At 55.7% G+C, this 23,728-nt stretch overlaps 3 protein-coding genes across 11 annotated transcripts; 1 reads left to right on the top strand and 2 right to left on the bottom strand.

The window, feature by feature from the left end:
* Positions 1–2,014: 2,014 nt before the first annotated feature.
* Positions 2,015–8,917, bottom strand: NDUFA7 (NADH:ubiquinone oxidoreductase subunit A7). The gene is made up of 4 exons (XM_027585481.2): positions 8,810–8,917; positions 8,339–8,388; positions 5,307–5,456; positions 2,015–2,231 (listed from the first exon to the last, which is right to left on the bottom strand). Exons 1-4 carry the CDS (start codon positions 8,858–8,860, stop codon positions 2,141–2,143), a joined length of 342 nt encoding a protein of 113 aa, XP_027441282.1. The 5' UTR covers positions 8,861–8,917; the 3' UTR covers positions 2,015–2,140.
* Positions 8,918–8,951: 34 nt separating this feature from the next.
* RPS28 (ribosomal protein S28) lies at positions 8,952–10,139 on the top strand. Its single transcript, XM_027585482.1, has 4 exons — positions 8,952–9,062; positions 9,161–9,208; positions 9,723–9,856; positions 10,055–10,139. The coding sequence occupies exons 1-3, from the start codon at positions 9,024–9,026 to the stop codon at positions 9,843–9,845; spliced, it is 210 nt and encodes a 69-aa protein (XP_027441283.1). The 5' UTR covers positions 8,952–9,023; the 3' UTR covers positions 9,846–9,856; positions 10,055–10,139.
* A 141-nt stretch (positions 10,140–10,280) lies between these two features.
* On the bottom strand, positions 10,281–22,732 carry KANK3 (KN motif and ankyrin repeat domains 3). 9 transcript variants are annotated; one of them, XM_027585475.2, is made up of 13 exons: positions 22,690–22,732; positions 20,057–20,195; positions 19,830–19,961; positions 19,476–19,537; positions 17,332–18,657; positions 17,155–17,254; positions 16,673–16,957; positions 16,480–16,564; positions 15,761–15,977; positions 11,891–12,033; positions 11,572–11,772; positions 11,390–11,488; positions 10,281–10,574 (listed from the first exon to the last, which is right to left on the bottom strand). In XM_027585475.2, the coding sequence occupies exons 4-13, from the start codon at positions 19,507–19,509 to the stop codon at positions 10,500–10,502; spliced, it is 2,565 nt and encodes an 854-aa protein (XP_027441276.2). In that variant the 5' UTR covers positions 19,510–19,537; positions 19,830–19,961; positions 20,057–20,195; positions 22,690–22,732; the 3' UTR covers positions 10,281–10,499. The 9 variants fall into 9 exon arrangements, with proteins under 9 accessions (XP_027441276.2, XP_027441277.2, XP_027441281.2 ...); XM_027585476.2 differs by having other exon boundaries at positions 19,895–19,961; XM_027585480.2 differs by having other exon boundaries at positions 17,332–19,125; positions 19,476–19,961.
* Between the last annotated feature and the right edge of the window lie 996 nt (positions 22,733–23,728).

Genomic DNA, 23,728 nt, shown 5'->3' with positions numbered 1-23,728 from the left:
AGATACGCAAAGGCAGCCAGTGGGCTTTCTCTTCTCATGCTCAACCAATAGGCACATAAAATACAAACCTTCTGCGGGCTTTCTAACCAATCAGAGGCTGTGTTTTCTTGAAAATAAATATTTTATACATAGCTCTGCCTTCAGAAGCAGCAACGGGTCTGATGGCCAGCAGAACCCCAGACACGTGGCGGTCCCTCAGTGTTAGGTATGCAAGCATTTACCACCACCACCCCCCACCCCGTTTCCTGGGAAACACTAAAGCATCCAGATTTTTCCAAGGCGCTCTGTTTGCAGGTTGCTGGCAAGCTTCACTATTTGAAAATGTTGAAAGTTACAGCTGCTTTTGGACAGTGTATATGTATGTGTGTTGGATTTGTTCTTTCAAAACCTCCCAGATGCCCAGGGGAAATGGGTAAGAGGCTAAGGTGTACAGGTGCAGAGGCAGGTGGAAAGGTGACAAAGAGGACTGTGCACTGCAGGGGTGGGGCGCGTCCCATCTTTGAGGCTCAGAGGTCTCAGGGGTGCAGGGATAAAAGCTGAAGTCATGGATTTGTAGTAGTTAGGCAGACTCATCAGCTGCCGGGTTCAATTTCAGTGAGCCTGAGCTGGTTCTTGTCCTTCCGTTCTTGTTTTTCTGCCGAAGGGGTGTGGCACCAGCCATGACCTCACAGGATTGCTCCACAAAGGATTTGAGATCCCGAAAATGTTCAAAACAGTACCGAGCACACAGAGCTCAGTGTCAGACCTCCTTCCCACCCCCACTCCCTTGTGAAATTTCAAGTCTGTGTCATAAGAACTATTCAGAAACCTTCAATGGCATATCTTACCTGCAGTCTGTGGAAGCCCTCGGGGCTGCCTTCCTTGTGCCCTCAGACTTCCTCTCCCTCCCAATCTCCTTTCTGAATCTGACTCAACCTTTGCTCCTATTAGAGTCCCATCTCCTCCAGAAAGCCTGCCCTAGGGGCTGCAGCCCAGGGTTTTCTCCCAGATGAGCTTCTAGCATTTATATGGCCCACTCTGGGGCTCCAGGATACATCCTGCCTGGGACTGGGACCCTTTCCTGCCTTGCTCTGCGCTTCCAGAAAGCAGGGCAGTCTCAGCACCCTGATCTTCACACATCTCCTCTGCCTACTGAAGGACTGTGGGGTTCTTCCAGAGGGCAGCCATGACACACCCCCACTTGAGGTCCCTACATGGCTCCCCATTCCTCCTGCGGCCAGACTTGGGTTGCTTTCACTCAACTGCTCATTCCTCCACAAGGTCCAGCCCCTTCCTTTCCTAGGCTGACCCCACCTCGCTCCCCAGGCCCACATAGAAAGGTTTCTGGCTCGGGCGCCTGGGTGGCTCAGTTGGTTAAGCGACTGCCTTGGGCTCAGGTCATGAACCTGGAGTCCCGGGATCGAGTCCCATATCGGGTTCCCTGCTTGGCAGGGAGTCTGCTTCTCCCTCTGACCCTCCCCCCTCTCATGTGCGCTCTCTCTCTCAAATAAATAAATAAAATCTTAAAAAAAAAAAAAAAAGAAAAGAAAGGTTTCTGGCTCAGGGAGGCCTTCCCTCACCTGTCCTAGGTGAGCCTTCCCTGGGAGTTGCCCCGCTGTCCTCGGTCACCCCCACCAAGCTGTAGGGTGCTCACAGTCAGATGGGGGCGGCGGTGGAGGGGTGCTGGCTGGTGTCCTCATGAGCAATGGCAACAGGAGCTCCTGAGAAACCTAAGGGAGCAGCTTGTGTTCAGCCCCGCAGTCCTTCACCATCAGTGCCCCCCCCAAACACCCACAGGCCCTGGAACCCAGCGTACTGCTCTCTAGGTTAGCCAGGCCCCCAGGGAAGGGATGGTGACAATGCCAGAGCCCCTGGACCCCATGGCATCAGACTCATTGCCCAGTGACAGCGTGTCACCCTGAAGCTCACGAACCCCTCCTCCCTCCCCTGCCCCTGGAGTGCTGGCAGAGTGAAGAGACTTCACCAGGAAATCCAGATAAGTCGTACGGGGCTTCAAAAGTCAGAACGGAAGTGATACTGGAGAGCTAGGTGTATTTGTCATAAATTAGGTCGTGTTCTCCCCGGAAGGAATACAAGGAGGGGAAGCAGTCAGGTGGCCCTGAGGGCCCAGCCAGGTGCTCCAGGTGGGGCGGGGGCAGAGTCACAGGTAAGGCTGGTCCTTGGACAGTTCCCACCTCTTCATGGGAGGAGCTGGGGACACAGCCTTCTTCCCTGTGGCAGCTGCAGCCGAGCTGGAAGGGAAAAGAGACTGCTTAGGGCCAGGTCTCCAATGAGCAGCGAGGGATCTGAGGGAGCCCACACCTGTGCCCAGCAAGACCACACCTGCCGAGACTCTGGGTCTGTAGGCCAGAATGAGAGTGTTTCAGAGTGCCCAAACTCCTTCACCGGGGTCCCCCAAAGGGTCAGGCAACCCTTGCTGGGAGCTGGCCAGCCCCCTTCCTGCCCAAGCCCCCATGTGAACCCCCAGTCAGCCTGCCCTGGCTCCTGAGCTCAAAGCCAGCCATAAATAGCTGGGCTCCTCCTCTAGCACCCCTTCCCACTTGTGGCCCCAGGGTGGACGAGCACCCCATTCCTGCTGCCCCGAAACAGGACACTGGCAAAAGAGCCAAGCAATCAGGCGACGTGTGCCCACTGCTCTCTCCTCCCTTGGGTGCTGAGCACTTGCCACGTGGCAGGCGCTGCATGTGCCCCAGCACAGCACTAAGACCAGGCCATAGTCTAATGAGGCTGAGAGTCAAGTGCAATTGAAAAATACACCTTTTGGGGCGCCTGGGTGGTTCAATCGGTTAGGTGTCAGACTCTTGGTTTCAGTTCAGGTCATGATCTCAGGGTCCTGAGACTGAGCCCTGCATCAGGCTCCCCACTGAGCGGAAGTCTGCTTCCCCTCTCTCTCTCTCCCTCTGCCCCTCCCCCTGCTTGTGTGTGTATGCACATGCAAGCACTCTCTCTCTCTCTCTCTCAAATAAATAAATCTTAAAAAAAAAAAAAGAAGAAGAAGAATACACTGTTTGGCCCAGAGTGAGCCCCAAGGAGAGACACCGTGACAACAAATCCAAGGCAGGTGCCTCCTGAGACACCCAAGCCCCTGGTGCCTAGGGCTGGAGAGGCTTGCACACATGGTAAGTCCAAAGGGAGAGGAGGTGGGCGGGCAGGCTCTCATTGTGGAGGATGCTCCCAGGAGCAGGGGTTCCAGGGCCTCCCACCCTCCCAGGAGTCTGAAGGAGGTGGAAGAGGCAGAAGCAGCCTCCCTAGGAAATGCAGGCATCCCAGGGGCAGGTGAGGCGGTCTGGGGGGAATTGGGTAGTGTGCCAGTCTGGTGCTGGACTCTGGCGAATTAGAAGGTAACAAGGACCATTCACCGAGTTCAAACTATACAGCAGGCCCTACCTGGCCTCGTCACCTTACAGAGCTTGTCACACTGCAAGCCCACCATCCCCGTTTTACAGATGAAGAAACTGAGGCTCAAGAAAGCCGAAACATTGGCTGCAGACCACACGATGAACTGGCTGTAGAGCCCAGACACCACTGGGGTCTGAGCAAACTGGTTTGAAATCCTGCTTCTGCTCCCCACTAGCTGTGAGACCGGGTTAGGTCACATGGCCTCTCTGTGCCTCAATTTCCTCTTCTCCAACAGGGGCCATCACTGCCCAACTTGTGGAGAGATAAGTAACTGGCAGGCATGACAGTGACTCCATTCTAAAACCTTACAGATGTTAATTATGAAGATTAACCTTCATAACAATTCTGCTATAGACTGAATGTTTTGTCTCTCCCAGACTCCTATGTTGAAACTGCAACCCCCAACATGATGGTATTTGGAGGCAGAGCACTCGGGAGGTGATTAGGTCCTGAGGGAAGAGCCCTCATGAATGGGATTAGTGCCCTTATAAGAGATCCTAGACACCCCTTAACCCTTCCACCATGTGAGGACATAGCAAGAAAATGCCATCTGTGAACCAAGAGTGCCCTCGCCAGACATGGAATCTGCCAGCACCTTGATTGTGGACTTCCCAGCCTCCAGAACTGTGGGAAATATGTTTGTTGTTTATAAGCCACTGCAGTCTATGATACTGTCATAGCAGCCAAGTGGACTGAGATAAACTCCCTAAAGTAGATACTGTTATCATCCCCGTTTATTTAAGAGAAGGCACCTGAGGCCAGGGACCAAACCGATTTTAAGGGGCCTGAGATTTATACAATTCTTTCTTTGGGGCGCCTGGCTGGTTCAGTCAGTGGAGCATCTGACTCTTGATTTCAGGGTTGTGAGTTCAAGCCCCATGTTGGGGGGCGCCTGGGTGGCTCAGTCGGTTAAGTGTCTGCCTTCAGTTCAGGTCATGATCCCAGGGTCTTGTGATCAAGTCCTTCATCGGGCTTCCTGCTCCACGGGGAGTCTGCTTCTCCCTATGCCTCTCTCTCTCATGAAGAAATAAAAAATAAAAATCTTAAAAAAAAAAAAAAAGCCCCAGTTGGGTGTGGAGCCTACTTAAAAAAAAATACAATTCTTTAAGAGTACAAAAAAAATGTGGGCGGTGTGTGTATATATACACATACGTAATACACACAGGTATACACACAGAATGGAATACTTTTCAGCCATAAAATAAAGAAGGAAATCCTCCATTTGCAACAACATGTATGGACCCTGAGAGTACTATGCCAAGTGAAATAAATGAGACAAATACTGTAGGATCTCACTTATGTGTGGAATCTAAAAACAAAACTGGTGATGGTCACCAGAGGCAGGAGACAGGTACGGGGTGGGTGAAATGAGTGAAGGGGGCCAAAAGGTACAAACTTCCAATTATAAAATAAATAAGTCCCAGGGATGTACTGTACAGCATGAACAATACTCTTGCATATTTGAAAGCTGCTAAGAGAGTAGATCTTAAAGGTTCTCATCACAAGAAAAAAATGTGTAAATCTGTGTGTGGTGACTGGTAAGAAGACTTACTGTGGTGATCATTTCACAATGTACACAAACATCAAATCTTTACACTGTACACTTGAAACTCACGTAATGTTATGTGTCAATTACATCTCAATTAAAAAAAAAAAAAAACCTACAAAAACAACGCCTGGTCTTCTCCCAGAGCCCTTGATGGGAGCCTGGAGCTTCATTTGCTTTGTAGGAAACGCTCCCCTGGCTGAGGCCCCAACCCCTACCCTGGGCTGGGTGGGGATTCAAAGAGCTCTCCCCTGAAAAGCCTCCGAAGCACAGTTCCTGACACAGTTGATGGCTCAGTTAAGTGAGACCTTGAAAAGCACAAGCAAGAGAAAGGGCTCGTTTCAGGCTGTGATGTCCTCACCTCTCTGCAGGCTTGCCTGACGCCAATACCTTCTGTGAGGACATGACGATTGAGGGTGGCAAGGTTTCCCGGCGGCCATCACGAGTGCAGTAGTAGTTGCTGGAGAGCTTGTGGCTGGGGCCCACAGGGAGCTTGGGAGGAGGCTGAGTTCTGAGGGAAAAGAACACCACCTTTGAGGCTAACAGAAAGCCACTTTTTTAAAAAAGATTTTATTTATTTGAGAGAGCACGAGCGTGCTCGCACATACCAGAGGGGAGGGGAGGGGAGGGGAGGAGAGGGCAGAGGGATGGGGAAAGATTCTCAAGCCGACTCCACCCTGTGCACAGACCCTGACATGGGGCTTGATCTCCAACCCCAAGATCATGACCTGAGTGGAAACCCAGTCAGATGCTTAACTGAATGAGCCCCCCAGGCGCCCCTAAGAGAAAGTCACTCTGGCTAGGCTAGCCTGGGCCACCTCAGTCACTGGGCTGCAGGCCAGGGGAATCCCTCAGCACACTGTCATGGATGTACGGGTAGGAAAGATCCAAGGCCCTGAAGCAGGTAGCAGTCTCTGCTTTGAATGTGAAGGTGCTGGAAGGCAAGGCCTAGATATGCCCCAAATGTATGCAGGACCTTTTCTAAGGCTTCTCAGGGAAGGGGGCAGCCCAGCCTGGACACCCAGCCCTGTTCCCACCCCACCGAGGCCCAAAGCTTGCATCTGGCCCCACTTCCACCTGCAGGAGCTCAGGAAATGAAGAGGCCAGGGTCTGAGGCTCTGCCCACCTCATATCCAGTAGCCACACTGTATAAATGCTTGGGCAATAGCCCCAGACTTAGCTTATTCTGAGGGTCTTTGTTTTCAAAGGCCAGGCTCCAGAATTCCTGGGTTTCTGGTTATCTCAGGAACTCTCTGAAGAATCTTACTGGGATCAAGGCTTATTACTCAAAGAGCACCTTGTCCTCTGAGGTCCCTGCATTTCCTGCCTGGCCGCCAACACTATAGCCGGAGCTGGGCTGGGGGGGGGGATGGACAAGTGAATAGAGCTCTGTCCTGGGTTAGGCTAAAACCTAGGGTGAATTTACAAAGAAGCCAGAAGCCTAAAATGGAAACACTAACTTCAAAACAATGAAGCCTCCCTGGAAAACACAGCAGAGAGGAAAGGCCGAAAAAATAGAGAAATCATAAAATCATCAGGTTTTCATTCAACCATGTTTTAAAATAATTTGGTAACTGTTTTGCCAGGACTTAAGTTTTTCTTAAAACAAGTGATAGCCATTGTATAAAAAAATGAGAAATGTGAAAATATAAAAATTTAATATTAAAACCAATATCCTGGGGCACCTGGGTGGCTCAGTCGGTTAAGTGTCCCACACTTGGTTTTGGGTCAGGTCATGATCTCAGGGTCCCTACGTCAGGCTCTGCACTCAGTGTGCGTCTGCTTGAGATGCTCTTTCTCCTCCCTCTGCCCTGCCCCCAGCTCACATGTGCGCACGCACGCACACTCTCGCTCTCTAAATAGGTAAATAAATAAAATCTTTAAAGCAAATAAACAGGGGCCCCTGGGTGGCTCAGTCATTAAGCGTCTGTCTTCAGCTCAGGTCATGATCCCAGGGTTCTGGGATCAAGCCCCGCATCAGGCTCCCTGCTCAGAGGGAAGCCTGCTTCTCCCTCTCCACTCCCCCCTCCTTGTGTACCTCTCTCGCTGTGTCTCTCTCTGTCAAATAAATAAATAAAGTCTTTAAAGAATAAAATAAATAAATAAAAGCAATATCCTGGGGCCCCTGGCTGGCTCTGTGGAGCATGCGACTCTTGATCTCCGGATTGTGAGTTCAAGCCCCACGTTTGGTGCAGAGATTACTTAAAAATAAAATCTTAAAAAAAAAAGGGCAATATTCCATGGGGCAATTAGAATTTGCTTAACCCCTGGAGGGCAGATGACCCCCCTGTGGGTGTGGCCACAGCTTTCTGCAACCTGGCAGAAGAATTAAGAATCAGGTGCCCAACAGACACACATGAATCGCACTAGGGGGCGCCACTACCCTAAGGAGGTTAGAAATTTTATAAACGGGTTTCCTCAAGGGGCCCACCAACTACCCTAGATAGAAAGTAACTTCAAACTTCTGATATTTGGAATTAGTTACAACAGGTAGGCATTCATATAAATTTGGTCATTCAAATGCTAGTTGTCTTCCTTTCATGCTAATCCTCAATGGCTGCCTTACCTTTGCCTACTCCTCTGACTTCCAATATAGGGCTATCCCTCCTTTGCTTCATGTGTTCCAGCCACACTAGCCTCCTTCCTACTTCTGGCTCTGTCGGGCCTCGACAGCCTTGGCGTGTACTGTTCCCTCCGTCCAGAATATTCTTTCAATAATTATCCTCTGGCTCCTTATTATTCAGGTGATTCAAACGTCAATCCCAGAAAAAAGACCATTCCTGACCACCTGACCTGAGGAAGCCACCCTCCAGCTTACTCCATTTTGTCTTCAGAGAATTCCAGAATACTTTTTACCTGTTGCGTTTATTTCCCTACTATGTTTCACTCTTCCTAGAACTTGAGCTCCATGAAAGGAATGAGGATAATAACTTTTCTTGTTGTGCTGGCATCCCTGAGGACACAGCAGGGGCTTGGAAATATTAAGTAATCTTTGGACATAAATGAGTTTGGAATCAAGACACTTCTGGGTTCAAATCCCAGCTGTCACCTTCTAGCTTCTGAGTGACTATAAGCAAATGATTGTCTCGCTGAACCTCACATTTTTTACATTTGTAGCTTGGGGTATGATAACATCAACTGGCAGGACCACACTGAGGACTGAACAGCTACACGATCCCCGCGCTGAATTCATGTCTAACCTGACTGTTCCACGAGCAGCCAGCTCAGAGTACAGGAAAGTTAAAAGCAAACCTCTGCTTCCACATCCTGCCAGGGACCGGAGGCAAGATTCCGGCCTAGCGCAAAGGGGGCCTAACGGAATACGAATTTTGTTCTTGATGTAACAGTAACAGAACAAGGACGTAGTGTGGGCAGCGAGCGGGGCTGGCTCACCGCTTGGAGATCTCCTGGTAGCGCAGCTGCAACTTCGCCTGCAAATCGTGCTGTGGGAGGAGAGGAAGGAGGTCAACCCGCAGGGCACTCCAGGAGAGGAGAGGGCGAAGGAACAGGGGCATCCCAAGGGTGGAGAAGGGAAGGTCGGCGATGGTACAGGGATGGTACAGGGATATGGGCCCTGGAGGTGAAGAGGAAAGCCAGGGCCGGGGCCCCAAGATACAGGGTTAGGAAAGTCCTGGAGTAGACCAGAATGGGTCCAGGGCTGCGGTGGAGGTGGATGTGTTGGCTGAAGGAGTCACGAGTTGGGGGCCCGGGCTGAGACACGGGTTCCGGCCTAGGGGCATCTCGGCACTAAAAGCCTCAGGCCCAAGGGTGCAGGAGGAAGGGGATTAGCGGCAGCGGATCCAAGGCGCACGGTGCCCACAGCCCCCCCTCCCCGCCTCGTACGGCCCTTTCAGCCCCGCGCACCCCAGATGCCCAGTTCCGCAGCCGCTGGATGAAGCGGGTAGCGGACGCCATCCTCCGTTTGCACTGAAGGACGCTGGTGACTCTACCGCGAGGGCTGCTGGGAAGAACGTTCATGGTCTCGCGAGAGCGGGAGTGGGCGGGGCTAGAATGTAGTATAAAAGGTCTTCTCGGAGCACGTGACCCCTCTCCGCCCGACCGCCGCCGCGCCGCCATCATGGACACGAGCCGTGTGCAGCCTATCAAGTTGGCCAGGGTGAGGTGGGGGTCCTGATTTGGGGGCTGGGATGAAGAGAGATGGCGTGTATGGGGGGGTCGGGCTCCCCAGGTCTGATCCCAGCTTCTCTCCGCCAGGTCACCAAGGTTTTGGGCAGGACCGGCTCGCAAGGACAGTGCACGCAGGTGAGCGCTGGGGGGGCGGCGGGGGGGGGGGGGGACGGGACGCCCCGGGATCTGAGCCCTGTTGACTGCCTGGCCAGCTGGACCCTGAGAACCGGAGTCCCTATATCCCAGGGCTCCCGGAGTGCCCCGAGACCTCACTAGGGCCCAGCCCACCGAGTCTGAGCTCCGTCGACCTCACTCCCCAGGCTCCGACGTTCCTTTCTCGTGGCTTAGCCCGTCCTACGACCTCTTTGTGGCTCCATGCCCTGCCGAGTGTGCACTCCTCCCGAACAGGACCAGAGCTGCAGCTCTCCCTCCTGGTGACTGCTTTTGCCGCTCGAGAACTTTGTTCTCCACGACTTGGCTCTCTCGAGCTTCTTTCCTGGCTCGGCTCTGCCTCCCAGACGGAGTCCCCTTTCTAAGTATCTCTGGACCGGTCCCAACACGTCCTCTGAATCGAAACCTGTTGCCCAGCCTACGGTGCCTATCCGCGGCTGGCCCTAACTCGTTTGCGTCCTTCCGATGGGTCCCGTAGGTGCGCGTGGAGTTCATGGACGACACGAGCCGCTCCATCATTCGCAACGTGAAAGGCCCCGTGCGCGAGGGGGATGTGCTCACCCTGTTGGAGTCAGAGCGAGAAGCTCGGAGGTTGCGCTGAACTTGTGGCTGGTGAGTGCGGGACAGGGGTGGGAATCAGCAGGCCCATTAGACCCTTGGTGGAGGTAGGGAGGCTTTGCCATATCCATGGGTGAGAAGCTCTTGGAGTGGGAAATGTAGACAGAGTCTACGGAGATTTGCGAGTTGGGGGTGGGAGTTTGCCAGTTGCTGGGTGTCCCTTCAGAATCTCATGTTTGGGTCTGTTTACAGGGTCCTGGATGTCTGGGTCGACCACTTGGCTCACAGGGATGATCTGCGATTGTTAATAAAGTGTTTATGTTGTATGTAAACTCGGGATTTCGTCTCGCTGTCACTAGGCTTATAAAATCTTCCAGAGGGAGCCCCTCCCACCCTTTGTCCTCCAGTGACTTGGGGGGAGGGGGAGCTATGTGTATGTGTCCCCAAAACAAGACACAAGTTGAGTTAGTAATGCTTTATTATGGAATTGGGTGGACTCAGGGCCCTTGTCACTTTTCAGCCCCTTTCTCACTCTGCTGGTCCAGGATGAGCCTCTCCTGAACACTGAGCCATCCAAGCCTTTCTCTTGGCCCAGGGCTAGCATCTGGATAGCAAACCCTGGCCCCTGCTGTGTCCCAGAGGCTGGGGTGGAGGACAGAACAGACTCTCCCAATCCAGGTCCAGGGTGCCAGGCTGCTCACTGAGGCTGGGGGTCTTCCCTGTGGTCACTGCATTCTCCCTTCACCAGGCACAGCCGTGAGGGGCTGAAGGGCTGACTGGGGGGAGAGGTGGGGGACGGGTCCTGTCAGTCGCCTGTGGGCAGGAAGCTAGGGTTTCTTTCAGTCCCTTCACTCAGGGATACTTGACCTGATGGAGGTTTTGTTTCTCTACCCTGTGATCTACCCTTAAGTCCCACTTAAGCAGGGACTCCACCTTTTACAGTGGAGCTAGGCTGCCTGGTTTTGAATCTACCTCTGCCTCCATCTGACCCTGAAGAGGCAACTCCAGCTCTCCTTCCCCACATCTCTACAGAAGAGTGCAGGATCGCAGGCTGATTGGTTGAGTTTAATTAAGTAGTACTGAGAACAGCCTGGCATTTGTTTTATAAAAGAGAATAAGCCTTTTTCCCTTGGAGGTAAACTTGAGTATTCTACTCCTGGCTTGGCCCTCCCTCCTTCCTCCCTGCTGCTGGCCAAACTCTGGCTTGCAGGGAACCTGCACCCCACTTCCCCTCCCTAACTCTAGAGGATCCCTTATTCTTTGGTGGAAGCCTCTTGGAGGCAGTAGCGGGAGTCCACTGACAGGGAAGGTCTGAGCTAGGTCTAACAGCTCTAGTCTGGTCTTAGGGCACTTCCCCTCTGGAGACCTCGGGCTCATGTAACATGGAGATGTGTCTCACGGTTATTTTGCAGGGTGAACATCAGATCCCAGCCACATGCAAGAGTTTCAAACCCAGGTTCCCAATCCTGGCTGATTCCCCAGGGGAAAAGAAAGGGAGGCCTCTTTCCCGGGGCACACTTGGTATCCTCTTTGAGCCCAACGTGCAGCTGGGAGGCTTGGTTTCTCCGGGCCAGGGGCTGCACTCACCGGGGGGTCAGGCTGGCCCGAGCTCAGATGGGCATGCAGCAGAGCGGCCACCTCGTCCTGCTCAGCTTCCAGGGCAATGGCCAGGGCACTGGTGCCCTCCTGAGGGACAGTGGGGACAGTCAGGTCCCTAGACCAAGGCATGGGTACCCTGCCGTCCCGACGTCAACCCCATGGTGGCTCACGTTGTCCAGGAGGGCTGGGTCGCAGCCTGGTTGGGCCAGCAGCAGCCGGACCGTGTCCAGGCGCCCGTACTCACTGGCACACATCAGCGCCGTGGCCCCATCCGCATCCTGGGCATTTACATCTGCCCCACATGCCAGCAGGGCCGCCACCATGTCCTGGCGGCCGTGGCTGATGGCCAGCATGAGGGCCGTCTGTCCTGTCTGGGGAGGAAGAAGGGGACAGGGCTGGGGAGGGCTCTGGAGAAAGAGAGGTCAGAGACAAACCCAAAGTAGAAGTGACTCTAGCAGACCGGGACCCAGGGAAGAAATGTCCACGCACCTGGCTGGCCTTGGCGTTAACGTTGCCCATATGGAAGAGTCTCTGAACCACAGCCATGTCCTCTTCTCGCCCCACAGAGGTAAGTGCAGCCAGCATGAGGGCTGAGTAGCCAGCCCGATTCTGATGGTCAACCTCGCAGACCCCTGGGAGAGTGGTGGTGGTGGTCAGTCAACCAAGAAGCTGACACCCTCAGCCCAGCCTGGTTTACTTCCCCCACGACTCAGGTTTGCCATCAATGTAATGGGGGTGGTAACTGGATCATGAATTCACTGTTTCCTCTGCCTCCAAGGTGCTCCCAGCCAAGAGCCACGTGGCTCCCTCCCCTTCAGGGTTCTGCTCAAATCTGCTTATTGCAAGCTGGTTCAGAGACTTGGTTTTCTTTTGTATCCCCCAGTACCTAGAACAAAACCTGCCACGTAGTACATCCTCAATAAACCGAAGTTCCTATTTTTGTGGCTATCACCCACGAAGCCACCATTATTGGCCCCCCACCCCCCAGAGAACTAGGGCAACTTGGGGCACCTGGGTGGCTCAGTTAAGCATCCAACTCTGATTTTTGGCTCAGGTCGTGAGATCGAGCCCTATGTTAGGCTCTGTGCTGGGAATGGAACTTGCTTAAGATTCTCCCTCTGCCTCTGTCCCTGCCCCCTCCCCCAAAACAAAGAAAGCTGTCAACTGGTCCACTCTGGTGCCCAAATCCACTCGTTTCCATGCAGCAGATAAAGAGAAACTTGGCCCAGCCACCTATTTAAAACCCTCCCACATCTCCCCATTGCTCCTGGAATACAGGCCATTGTCCACCATGGCTTCTGAGGCTGTTACCTAACTTATGTCCCTTCCTTTGGAACCCTTTCTCCTCCAAGCCTGTGTTACAAATTGAGTTGTGCCCCCCCCCAAAAAGATACAAAGTCCTACCTATCCTGTACCCATGAATGTGACCTTAACTGGAAATAGGGTCTTTGCAAATGTAATCAAGGTGAGGTCATTATGGTAGGCCCTATCCAGTGTGGCTGGTGTCCTTAGAAGAGACACAGACGGGCAGAAGACCATGTGAAGACAAAGGCAGAGAAGAGAAGCTGCCATCAGCTACAGGATGCTAAAGATTGCAGGCAACCACCAGAAGCTAGGAGAAAGGCATGGAGCAGATTGCTTTGCTCTGAACTCCTAAGAAGGAACCAGGCCTGCCAACCTGGATTTTGGACTTTGGGCCTCCTGAACTACAAGAAAATGAATTTCCATTTTCTTAAGCCACCCACGTTGTGCTACTTTGTTACAGCGGCTCAAGGAAAGGAGCCCTGTGGTTACTGGCTGTTGCCTCTCCCTCAACAGCACCTACTCTGGGCTCAGTTACCAAAGTGACCGATGCTGTTGTCCCCCACTGTTTGGAAAGTTCCATGAGGCTACAAAAGGTTGGGGAGGGGCGCTTGGATCAGGGTCATGGAGTGGATGCCCTATAGAGAGGGACTCAGACAATGGACTGGGGAGAAAAAGGGTTAAGTAGTATCTAAAGGAAGAGGGCAGGTTTCCTAGTTGTGTGGCATGCCCTTAGGTGTTCACTGCTTCCACAAGCTTCTGTGACACTGGCGGAGTGTGCTGGGTGGGGAGAGGCACACAGGAATAACCAGAGTCGGGTCTCTGCAGCCTGGCCAGGAAACCCACCCATCTGCCCCTACCCTCTCCTTTCCCCTCCTCCCTGAGGCCTTTCTAAGCCAAAGGATCACCTCAGTTGATTTCCTCCCTGAGTTATGTTTTGTTGTGGCCCTTATCCCTGTTTGTAATTGTTTCACATTTTTACTTGATAATTGTCCATCTCCACTCCCCCTCTCCCCACAAGGCACAGGCTCACAGCCATACCCTCATGAGAGCTTGCTCATTCATTCAACCATCACTGTGGCCCATGCTGGGGCCTGCCATGCAAGTAGGGTGAAGTGAAGGAGCGCTGTGGGGAGGAGTTTGAAAGGGGACATAAATGAGTAGTTAATGACGGAGGGTGAACAAGGAAGCAAGGGGACCGGGGGGCGGGCAGTAAAATGGAGGCAGGGGGAGCAACAGACAATGGTCCTGTGAGGGTCAAGGGTTGTTAGGGCCAGGCGACCGGAGAGCCAAAATGTTGGGAGGTGAGAGAAGAGACGAGACTGTGGAGGGGGCATGGTTACAGTGACATCAAGATCTTGGGATGACTTTACAAGTGTAAGGCTGGGGGCACCTGGGTGGCTCAGTTGTTGGGCGTCTGCCTTTGGCTCGGGTCTTGACCGAGCCCCACATCAGGCTCCCTGCTCTGCAGGAAGCCTGCTTCTCCCTTACCCACTCCCCCTGCTTGTGTTCCCTCTCTCGCTGTGTCTCTTTCTGTCAAATAAATAAAATCTTAAAAAAAAAAAAGTGTAAGGCTGATGTAGGGCAGAGGCCAAGGTGACAGGAGGAGGGGGGTCAAGGAACTGAGAAGCCTGGAGGTAAGAGTGATGCTCCATAAGGATACTGAAACTGGTGAGAGTTCACGTGCAAAGAAGGAGAGCTGGCCCCAGGAGGGAAGAGTGATCTCAGTTTGGAGGGAGAAGCCAGAAGAGGCGGTGGAGGGAATAGGGGTCTGATCAATAAGAGGCTCCAAGGTAGGGCTGAGGGAGGAAGGGGAAAAGTTCTGGAGGCGGAGATGAGGGGCAAGGATACACAGCCGCACCCAGCCCCTGCGTGCCAGGGAGGTGAAAGGAAACAGCCCTTATGTGGGGAGTATATTAAGGAGTCAGGGCCCTGGGTAGGGGGAGGGACATGGTAGCAAGCAGACGGGCAGAGGGAATGATCGATGTGAGAACCAGAAAGCCCAGGGCAAGGTCTGGGGAGTTGGAGCCTGGGGGGTGGGGTGGGGGGTTGAATGCAAGGAATAAAAGGTATCCGTGAAGGCTTGGGCTTCTTGTGACTGACAGCCATGCCTGTCTGCCCCAGTCCCCAGTCCCCTTTAAGGCAGGAGATGCCTTGAATCATGCATTGTCCCCTCCTCCCAAGCTTGAGCTCCTGGTCCAGCAGGTCACCAAGATCTTCAGGGATGGGACAGACCTGTGTGTTTGGGGGCAGTGGGGTCAGGGAGAGAACAGGGGGACCTGCCTTGGCCTGCAGTAAGACTGAGAAGCCTCCAAGGGCAGGCCCCAGCAGATACTGGACCTGAAGGATGACACCCAGGAGGGCTCTTGGTGGGCAGTTTGTCTACTGCCCACTGTCCCCTCTGCTGTGAGTCCCATGGGGAAAGTAGCTGTATGTGGGTGGCCCACCCCCACCCCCACTCCCACCCCAGCACCATACTAGTATCTAGTAGGTTTTTAATACATGTCTGTGGGCTCAGGAACACCTGGATGTGTGTATCTCAGCTCCAGAGGGGGAAAGTTGGGGCAGGAAATGAGCAAGCAAGTGGCAGGGGATAGAAACGTGTAAAATGGAGTCAATGCAGGATGTGGGGGTGGAGGACAGGGCACAGTGGGCCAGCCTGGGAGGGTGGTCAGAGCCCTGACCCGTGGGAGAGGCAGGTGGCTGGGTATTGGGGCCCAGGACTGAGGTGAGCATCAGGACTGGAGATTCAGGGACAATGCATGGTGACCACCGACTGGCCTCCTCCTGCGTGCCTGGTGCTATTCTACACCTGTTCTTACAGCTGCCCAGGGAGGGTGGTGGTGCATCCCCATTTCCCAGACGAGGAAGCTAAGGCTGGTGACACTAAGTAAGTCCTCTAAATTTAGCTCTACCTAACTTTGAAACCGGGGTATTCTGGCACCCTGCAAAGTGAGAGGCAGGTGTCAGGGTAGAGCTCAGAGTGGAGAGGTCTAAAGGCCCTTGGCAATCTGCCCAGGACACCAGCATCCTCTAACTCTGGAGGAAGGTGCTGACCGGTATCCAGCAGCAAGCTCGAGATGGTCAGGTTCCCGTGGGACACGGTGTAGTGCAGGGCTGTGTTGCCGTTGCCATCTGCCAGGTTCACCACGTGCGCCAGGAGCTCGGGTCCCAGGCGCGCCACCGCTCCCAGGACCCCAGCCACGGGCTCGGCTTGAGAGCGCCGCTGGCTGGACACTCGAAACCACTCCTGGGCCACTAGGCGCGCCGCGCCCTGCCGGGACCGGTGGAAAGACGTCAGAGATGGTCCGGACTGTGGTGGCAGGGAGGGTGTGGGGGCGGGGCTAGGAATCGAGGCGGGGGAGGATGGTCGCTGCTTGTCTCAGGGGGTCCGTGGGCCGCACCCTTTTGGAGGAGGGAGTACAGCCAGTGCGGGTCCCAGGCTCAAGCCAGCGGGGGTCCTCCCCTCTGGGAAAGAGCCTGTGGGAGAACCCAGAGTGGAGGAAGGCGGTGAGCGCTTGCCTTTGGGGAGTGTGGGGGTGGGCCTGGGGCTTGGGGCGCACCCTTTTGGGGGAAACAGGGAAAACTTCATTGCTATCCCTGGGCGGAGATCCCTTTGGAGAGCCTGAGATCAGGGGATGTCTTGGCGCCAAGGGGTGGAACTTGGGACCGCCCCCCAACTCTACGAAATCCGATGGGTTCCCCTAGAAGGCGTCAGGGGAGGTCCCCGATGGGGCCCGCGACTCCATGTGTGAAGGGCTCTCGCTGGCACTCACGCCGTCGCGGGCGATTCCGCGGGGCCGGCTCAGCTGCCGCTGCAGCGCTGCGCACGCCTCCTTCAAACGCGGGCTCAGCTCGCACCTATCAAGGTGGCCGAGAGAGGCTCAGGAGGGGTCTGAGGGGGAGGGGGTGCGCGGAGGACAGGAAAGAAAGCCCCCGTTCCCACTCCGTGTCCATAACGCCGCTCACCTCCCCTGCGCACCAGGCTGAGGTTCTGCCTCCGGCTCCGGCTGGGGCTCGGGCTCGGGCTCGGGCTCGGGCTCGGGCTCGGGCTCGGGCTCGGGCTCGGGCTCGGGCTCGGGCTCGGGCTCCGGCTCCGGCTCGGGGTCCAGGGCATCCTTGCCACTGTCGTCCCCGACATCCCTGCCTCTGTCATACCCGGACAAGCTGCTCCTTGGAGGCTCGGCAGTACCGTCCTCGCTGCCGCTGTCGCTGTCACTGTCGCTATCGTCCTCGCTGGATGAGCTCTCGTACCTGGGGGCAGGGTGGGAGGCGGCCGCTGAGCCTGTGGGCTCATTCTTGCGTCCTGCGAGGTGGGAGTGGCTGTCCCCACTTTACAGAAGAAGAAACAGGCTTTCCAAGACCACACTGCGAGTCAGGGGCAGAGCCAGGATTCAAACCCCAGTCTATGTCCCTGCAGATGCTGCCATGGGGAGGGGTAAAGTGCTCACTCTCCGTTGAGGACCCCAACAAACTGCAGGCTTTTGGGTCCTGGACTGGGCTGGGCTCCAGGTGTACCATCTCTCCTCTTCATGATGGATTTGAGGATGCCTGGCGGGTCAGATGAGGGTACTGAGTTCGAGTCCAGAAGCCACCAAGCCAGGGCTTAGGCAGGGGTTGAGACTCACCCGCAGGGGCCACGGCTCTGTCCCCATCCGTGGGTCCCGACGGGTTCTCCTGACTCAGGCTAGGGGCCTCGGCGAGGGCCTCGGTCTGTGTGGCCTTCGCAGCACAACCCCACGGGGTCTGAGTGGCAGCCTCGCGCGGCTGGGGCTGGGCCGCCGCAGCTGCCTCCTCCTCGGCAGCCTCGCGGGCCTCCTCCAGCTGGCGCAGCCGGCAGCGCAGGAGCTCGCTCACCCCGCGCTGGTGCTCCAGGCTGGCGCGGAGCAGCTCCAGCTCGCGCTCGGCGGCCTCGGGCAACCCCAGCAGCGCCTCGGTCACCCACGCGTCCGACTCGAGGGTCTCGGGGGCAGCGTCTACGCCGGCCTCCCGGGTCTCCGGCACCGCCTGGGCCCTAGCGTCTTGGGTCTCGGGCACCGCCTGGACGCCAGCCTCCCGCGTCTGCGGCGCCCCGTCGGGGGTCCCGGTTCCGTCGGGGGTCCCGGTTCCGTCGGGGCCCTCGAGCGCGCCCTCACTGCGCCTAGAAGCCGGCCCGTCGGGGCCATCGGCCCAGACACTGGCCCTGGAGCGAACGCCGCGCTCGGAGGTGGCGAGGCGCTCGGTGAGGCGCCGCAGCTGGGCTAGCTTGTCGGGGCGCGCCTCGACCTCCCCGTCGGGCTCCGGCTGCCCGCGTCCAGCCAACAGCCGTGCCTTCTCCGCACGCAGCGCGCGCACCTGCTCCTGCAGTTCGGGCAGCGCGCGCGCCTGGTCCTCGAGCTCGCGCAGGCGCCGCAGAGCCGCGGCCATCTGCTCGCGCACCAGCTGCAATTGCGCGGGCCCGGGAGAGGCGGGGGCGGGGTTGGAGGCGGGGCTGGGGGCGGGGCTGCTGCGGCCAGATCCCCGCGGGCTGCGCGGGACGGCGCGGGCGGGGCTGGGCGCGCGCTCGTGCGCGTGCGCCTGCGCCAGCTCCAGCCGTCGGCTGGTTTCCAGGAGCGTGTGCTCGACGCGCGAGTTACGGATGGGCACGCGTGGCGACAGCGGCGGCAGCAGGAGCCCCGAGGGTGCGCCCGGGGAGAGTGCGCCCGATGCTCCCCCGTCGTCACTGGCCAAGGATTCGCTGGAGGTCCAGGCGCCTGGGCTTCGCGCGCCAGCGAGGCCCGCCCGGGGTGCACGGGGGCGACGCGGGGGCGGGGGGCCCGGGGCGCGGCGGGGGGCGGGGCCCCGCTCCAGCTCCTCCACGTACTTGAGGAAGTCCAGGTCCAGGTGGAAGCCATACGGCGTCTCCACTGAGTAGGGCGAGCTCGGGCTGCGGGCGCCCGCGGTGGGGCCGGAGCCCAGGCAAGGACCGCCCAGGTCTGCAGGCATGACGGGGTGTTATGGGCGTCAGGCTGGGGGAGGGGGACGACCCGGGAGAAACTGGACAGATAGAGCTCGTCTCCCACCGCCGCACGACAGTCCTGCAGGGCTCCACCTGCACCAAACCCTGTACACATGCCACTGCGCACATGCATGCCCAAGGACCAAATGCCTATCTGCACCAAACAGTCAAGCAATCCCACCCACTTACTATGTGCCAAGCGCTTTTCTAGGCGCTGGGGACACATCGGTGAACAAGACAGACAAACCCCTGTCCTCTTATAGGAGATAAATAAACATGATCATTCCAAAGGATGCTTAGGGCTAATAATAATAAGATGAAATACAGAATAACTGGAGAAGGTGTGTGACTTTGGCTCTAGTTGTCAGGGCAGGTTTCCTGTGGAAGGGACTTAAAAGTCGAGCACTGACATGACGAGGAGGAAGCAGTTGGGGACAGAAGGTTCCTGAAGGAAAACAGAGCAAAGGCCCTGGGATATAGTGAGCAGGGTGGGCAGGAGTTAACAGTGAGGTGGAGGTGAGGGTGCCCGAAACAGTGAAAGGACAGGAGTAGAAGAGGTGGCCTGGGTCCAGATCGAGGGGGGCCTCCCTGGGCCGCCGTGAGGAGTTGGGATTCTATTACACGTGTGATAGGGCACCATAAGCAGGGTTGAAGCAGGGCTGTGACATTATGCAATGGACCTTTAGAAATGGCTCTCTAGCCACATGCAAAGGAGGGAACCACGGGGCTGCGCCTATACGTGGGCACCAAGTATCAATCCATGCACACACATGTACCCCCACTTTGCACACTCACCGGGCAGGTTCTGATTCAGGGCAAACTTGGCCATGTTTTCTGAAGTAGCTGCAAGACACACCCTGGAAAATGTCCCCAGAGGGGGTGAGGATGGGGCTGGCCCCATTCCTCTGGAGTCAGCCTGGACTCTAAGTAAACAGACTCCCATCCACCCTCCCACACACATAGGTCCTGTTCTCCCTGCTCCTTCAAGAGGCCTTGAAACTTCGGAATGAATGAATGTGGGCATCCCCAGGTCCAGGCCTCAGCCTGCTGGGGAGGAGGGGGCAGGAAGGGCATGAAGAGGAGAAGAGAGGAGAGTGATCAGAGAACATGAGTAGCTGGGTGTGGGGGCAGAGAAGGGTCATTCCAGACCTGCCGAGTTGTGTCAGTCCCAGGGCAAAATTAGAAATTAATGCTCAAAGGGATGAGGTGTGAACCTTCAGAAGAAGAAGGCGAGAGTTGGAAGCCCTTCATGGGCTCATGAGAAATTCATCTGGTCAGATTCTGCATATTAAAAAAAGAACAAACACAGGATTATTTGAATTCTTCTCTCCTTAGAGAAATGCAAACAAAATATAATTGTGCATCTGAGTTTTTACCAAGTCACTTGTGAGAGCCTTATGGGAATGATGGAGAGTTGTGGGCCAGATGTATCAAGGATGCAAATCAATGGATACCGACCTCCCTAGGATGTCTCTAGTGGAGTGCCGCGGTGTTCTGCTCCTGGCTTGTAAGAGTCTGTAATGGATGGGGCGCCTGGGTGGCTCAGTCGGTTAAGCGACTGCCTTCGGCTCAGGTCATGATCCTGGAGTCCCGGGATCGAGTCCCGCATGGGAGCCCCTGCTCGGCGAGGGGCCTGCTTCTCCCTCTGACCCTCCCCCCTCTCATGTACTCTCTCTCTCTCTCATTCTCGCTCTCTCAAATAAACAAATAAATCTTTAAAAAAAAAAAAAAAAAAAGAGTCTGCAATGGAACCATAAGTACCCAGGTTGTCAGACCTGGGGCTATACATGGGGCTGGGAGGACTCTTCAGGAAACATGACGGAGGCTCTAAGAAACACTGGGAGACTGGGCCACATCTCATGTAATAATTAACAAGGACAATCAGAAAGCACAGGGTAGGAAAGATGGGGCTTTGAAGAGCCCACATGAAAAACCTTCAAGGAGGGGAAAGCAGCTTGTCTTGAGTGCCTACTGTATGCTCCGCCTGATTAAATGCAACCCCCATACAATCCTGCAATGTAGATATTATCATTCACATTTTCCAGATGGCGAAACCAAGGCACAGAGCAAATAGGGCAGCTGTCTTGTGGGAAATGCCCTCAGATTGGGCTCTGCCCATCTTCCAGGGACCCCTTGCCCGCCCAGCCTCACCATCAGGTGCCTGTCAGATCCATCTGTCCTCTCCCTGACCCCGTGCTCAATGTGCCAACCACCTGACAACCTTTGTCATCACCCCCCTCCAGCCTCCTGCACTCCTGATGACCACCTCTGTGGCTAACACTCACCAGCCATTGAATACCCCCTGCTCCACTGCTTGGGGGACTTATGCCCTTAAAACCTCCCTCACCCCACCCCAAGGCAGACAGGGCCCCTTCCAGTCCTGCAGCAGCTGTTTCCTGCCCCCTCACACTGGCTGAGAGGGGCAGGCCAGGAGGGCAGCCACACAACTTGTTTTCAGGAAACTGCTAGGGAAGAGTTGTGTCCTGGAAAAAAACCTGGGCCGACTTAGAGGTCTGGGCCCTGGGATATAGTGAGCAGTGACACGTAGGGGGTCTGGGTCCCACAGCCGGCAGTGTGACTCAGTGGGCTCAGCCCCCTCCTCTGGTGACCTGGTCACACCCAAATTTGAGGCCCTGGGAACTTAAAAAAAAAAAAAAAAACAGCTGTGGGCCATCCCTAAGACCCTAATCAGCTAGAGCAGCCAGACCCAGGCGCTGGGCTGAGTAATAATAACAACAACAACAATACTCTTGCCATTTACTATGGGTCCCCCTCTACTATAAGCAATTTATGGCTATTGACTTAAAAAAAAGAAAAAATCCTAGCTAAACCCTCTGAGGGAAGTTTTCTTATCATTATCCTTTACCCCACTGCACAGATGGAGAAACTGAGACACAGAGAGATTAAGTGGCCCGTCCGAGGTCACACATAGGCAGCGGCAGGATTTTAACCCAGGCGGTTTTGCCAGTGTTTCTGCATTGGCCACCCACTTGATGGCCTTCTAGAAGCAGCCCTCCCCTCCAGGGCAGGGGCAGAGAGCTGGAGGGGGTTCATCCCTCCCTGCCTGCATCCCTGCCTATCCCTGCGTGTTTCCCTAATGGGGGAAGAAGCAGGCCCACACCGCGGCGGCTCCAGGGTCTGCAGCCTCACCAGAATGGGGCGCGGCTGCCCTCCCCTCTTCTCCGCTCCCTGCGGGAGATGTCAACTAGATCGGATCCTCTGCCTGAGACCCCCTCATTAGGCCGTCAGAGCCGACGCCATACGCCCCCACTCCCGCCCCAGGATCTATTTCGGGACTCGGAGTTGTCATCAGGAAACCTGAAGGGTGGGGGACTCGGCGGGTAGTGTGGATCCCAGTCCTGGGGATAGGGGGTTCTTCCCGGCTTGAGGCCCCGAATGGTAGCACCCCCTACAGTTGGGGCGGGATTCTCAGACCCCTGACGTGGGGATGGAGGCTGATGATGGTGGGAGGGGGAGATACTCAAGTACCTGCCACCCCCAACACACACACACACACACACCCACCCACCCACCCCAGGAGGGCCTCGTAGAGACAGAGCAGTTTCCTGCAGGAAACGCCGCCGGGCGGTTCCATCCGCTACCCATTGTCTGCTGGCCCGGGGGCCGTCCGTCCCTCCCCTCAACACCGTTTCCGTATCACCCCCCACACCCAGGTCCAGAATGAGGGGCTGGAACCAGGTCCCCAAGCTCTCAGGAGCGACTCTGGGAAAGTCCCGGAGTCGGTTGGGGCGCTAGGGGGCGAACAAGCCGACCACTTGGCTCCTAAGGGCGGGTGAAGGGCGATCTCACGAATCCAGAGTCCCCAGCTCTGCTCGCTGCCCACCTGGGGCTCCCAGTGTGGGAGGGGGTCCCAGCCAGAAGACACGAAGCCCGCCGCGTCGCAGGGCACTGAGCCCGCAGAAAGGCAGGAGGCGCAGTACCCCTACCCTGTAAGTCCCCTAATGCCCCCCAGAACCCCCATCGGTGGCCCCGAAAACTGGTGCTTTACCTGAAGCCGCAGCCCCCGCCGCGCCCGCACCCGAGCCCGCCCCCTCGAAGCTCGGGGACGGGTTATCAAGGCCTCGACCCTAACTGATGGCCACGCCAGCCAACCAGCGCCCGCTGCTCTCCGAGCTGTCCAATGGTGACGGGGGTGGGCGGTACTGTCCCGGCCCGAGCGTGGGGCGGGGCTGGGGGCGGGGCCTGAAGTGACTGTCCCCGTGCGCCTGCTGGCAGGGAAGAATAAGTAGGGGGCGGGGGGGGGGGGGGGGACGGCCAAGTCCCGCCTAGCGCAGGACTAAGGAGCTTGGATTTGATCCACTGGACGCTAGGGAGCCATGGGAAGACAGCAAGAGACTAACCCGATGGGATTTGTGTGTTTGGAAGATCCTTCGGGTGGAAGCTAGAAGGACTGATGCTCAAGTCTCAGTGTCTGGGTGAGGTACCAAGACCCTGGCTCTTTTCTACCACAGGATCTTTGCACAAGCTGTTCCAGCTTCCTGAACTGTTCTTCCCTGCACATGTTCACATGGGCACCTTCTATTCTGGAGGGCTTGACCTGTGTGTTCCCACCCCTAAAGGCTTAATGTGGTCCCTCTCTAGTTTCTGTCTTTTCCCTTGCTCTGCTTTATTAACTTGAGAGCTACTTTCATTATCTGAAACAAAAAGAATCTCTGACATTTATTTGTTTACTTGCTTACCATCTGTCTCCCCCTCTAAAGTGTCAGCACCATAGGACAGGGAACTGATTGATTTTGGTCTCTGCTTCATCCAGGGTTCCTGGCACACAGTAAGTGCTTAATAAACGTTTGTTGAATGATTTTTTTTCTAGTATTAAAAAAAATTTTTTTAAGGAGGCTCCATGCCCAATGTGGGGCTTGAACTCAGGACCATGAGATCAAGAGTTGCATGTTCTACTGCAACCAGCCAGACGTCCCTGTTGAATGATTTTAAATTAGATTGAATTCTTTAACCCATCTCCTGATTCATTTAGCATTTATTGAGCACCTAATATACACCAGGCACTGTGCACGTCCCTGAGGGGTCAC

The sequence above is a fragment of the Zalophus californianus genome, chromosome 1 (genome assembly GCF_009762305.2).
Source record: "Zalophus californianus isolate mZalCal1 chromosome 1, mZalCal1.pri.v2, whole genome shotgun sequence".
NCBI lineage: Eukaryota > Metazoa > Chordata > Mammalia > Carnivora > Otariidae > Zalophus > Zalophus californianus.
This window is presented reverse-complemented; position numbering and strand designations above follow the sequence as displayed.

What these genes read in the sequence shown, in the direction of transcription:
- NDUFA7 (XM_027585481.2), bottom strand. Translation starts at nt 8,860, where the DNA reads ATGGCGTCCGCTACCCGCTTCATCCAGCGGCTGCGGAACTGGGCATCT. An exon ending in TGCGGAACTGGGCATCTGGG is followed by an intron (nt 8,389 to 8,809) that starts GTGCGCGGGGCT and finishes CTCCTCCCACAG; the next exon opens with CACGATTTGCAGGCGAAGTT. An exon ending in TCAGGCAAGCCTGCAGAGAG is followed by an intron (nt 2,232 to 5,306) that starts GTGAGGACATCA and finishes TTTCCCTTCCAG; the next exon opens with CTCGGCTGCAGCTGCCACAG.
- RPS28 (XM_027585482.1), top strand. Translation starts at nt 9,024, where the DNA reads ATGGACACGAGCCGTGTGCAGCCTATCAAGTTGGCCAGG. An exon ending in AGCCTATCAAGTTGGCCAGG is followed by an intron (nt 9,063 to 9,160) that starts GTGAGGTGGGGG and finishes TCTCTCCGCCAG; the next exon opens with GTCACCAAGGTTTTGGGCAG. An exon ending in CGCAAGGACAGTGCACGCAG is followed by an intron (nt 9,209 to 9,722) that starts GTGAGCGCTGGG and finishes TGGGTCCCGTAG; the next exon opens with GTGCGCGTGGAGTTCATGGA.
- KANK3 (XM_027585472.2), bottom strand. Translation starts at nt 19,704, where the DNA reads ATGCCCACATTCATTCATTCCGAAGTTTCAAGGCCTCTTGAAGGAGCA. An exon ending in TTAACGCCAAGGCCAGCCAG is followed by an intron (nt 11,773 to 11,890) that starts GTGCGTGGACAT and finishes CTTCCTCCCCAG; the next exon opens with ACAGGACAGACGGCCCTCAT. An exon ending in CGGGCCAGCCTGACCCCCCG is followed by an intron (nt 10,575 to 11,389) that starts GTGAGTGCAGCC and finishes CCCCCCAGTCAG; the next exon opens with CCCTTCAGCCCCTCACGGCT.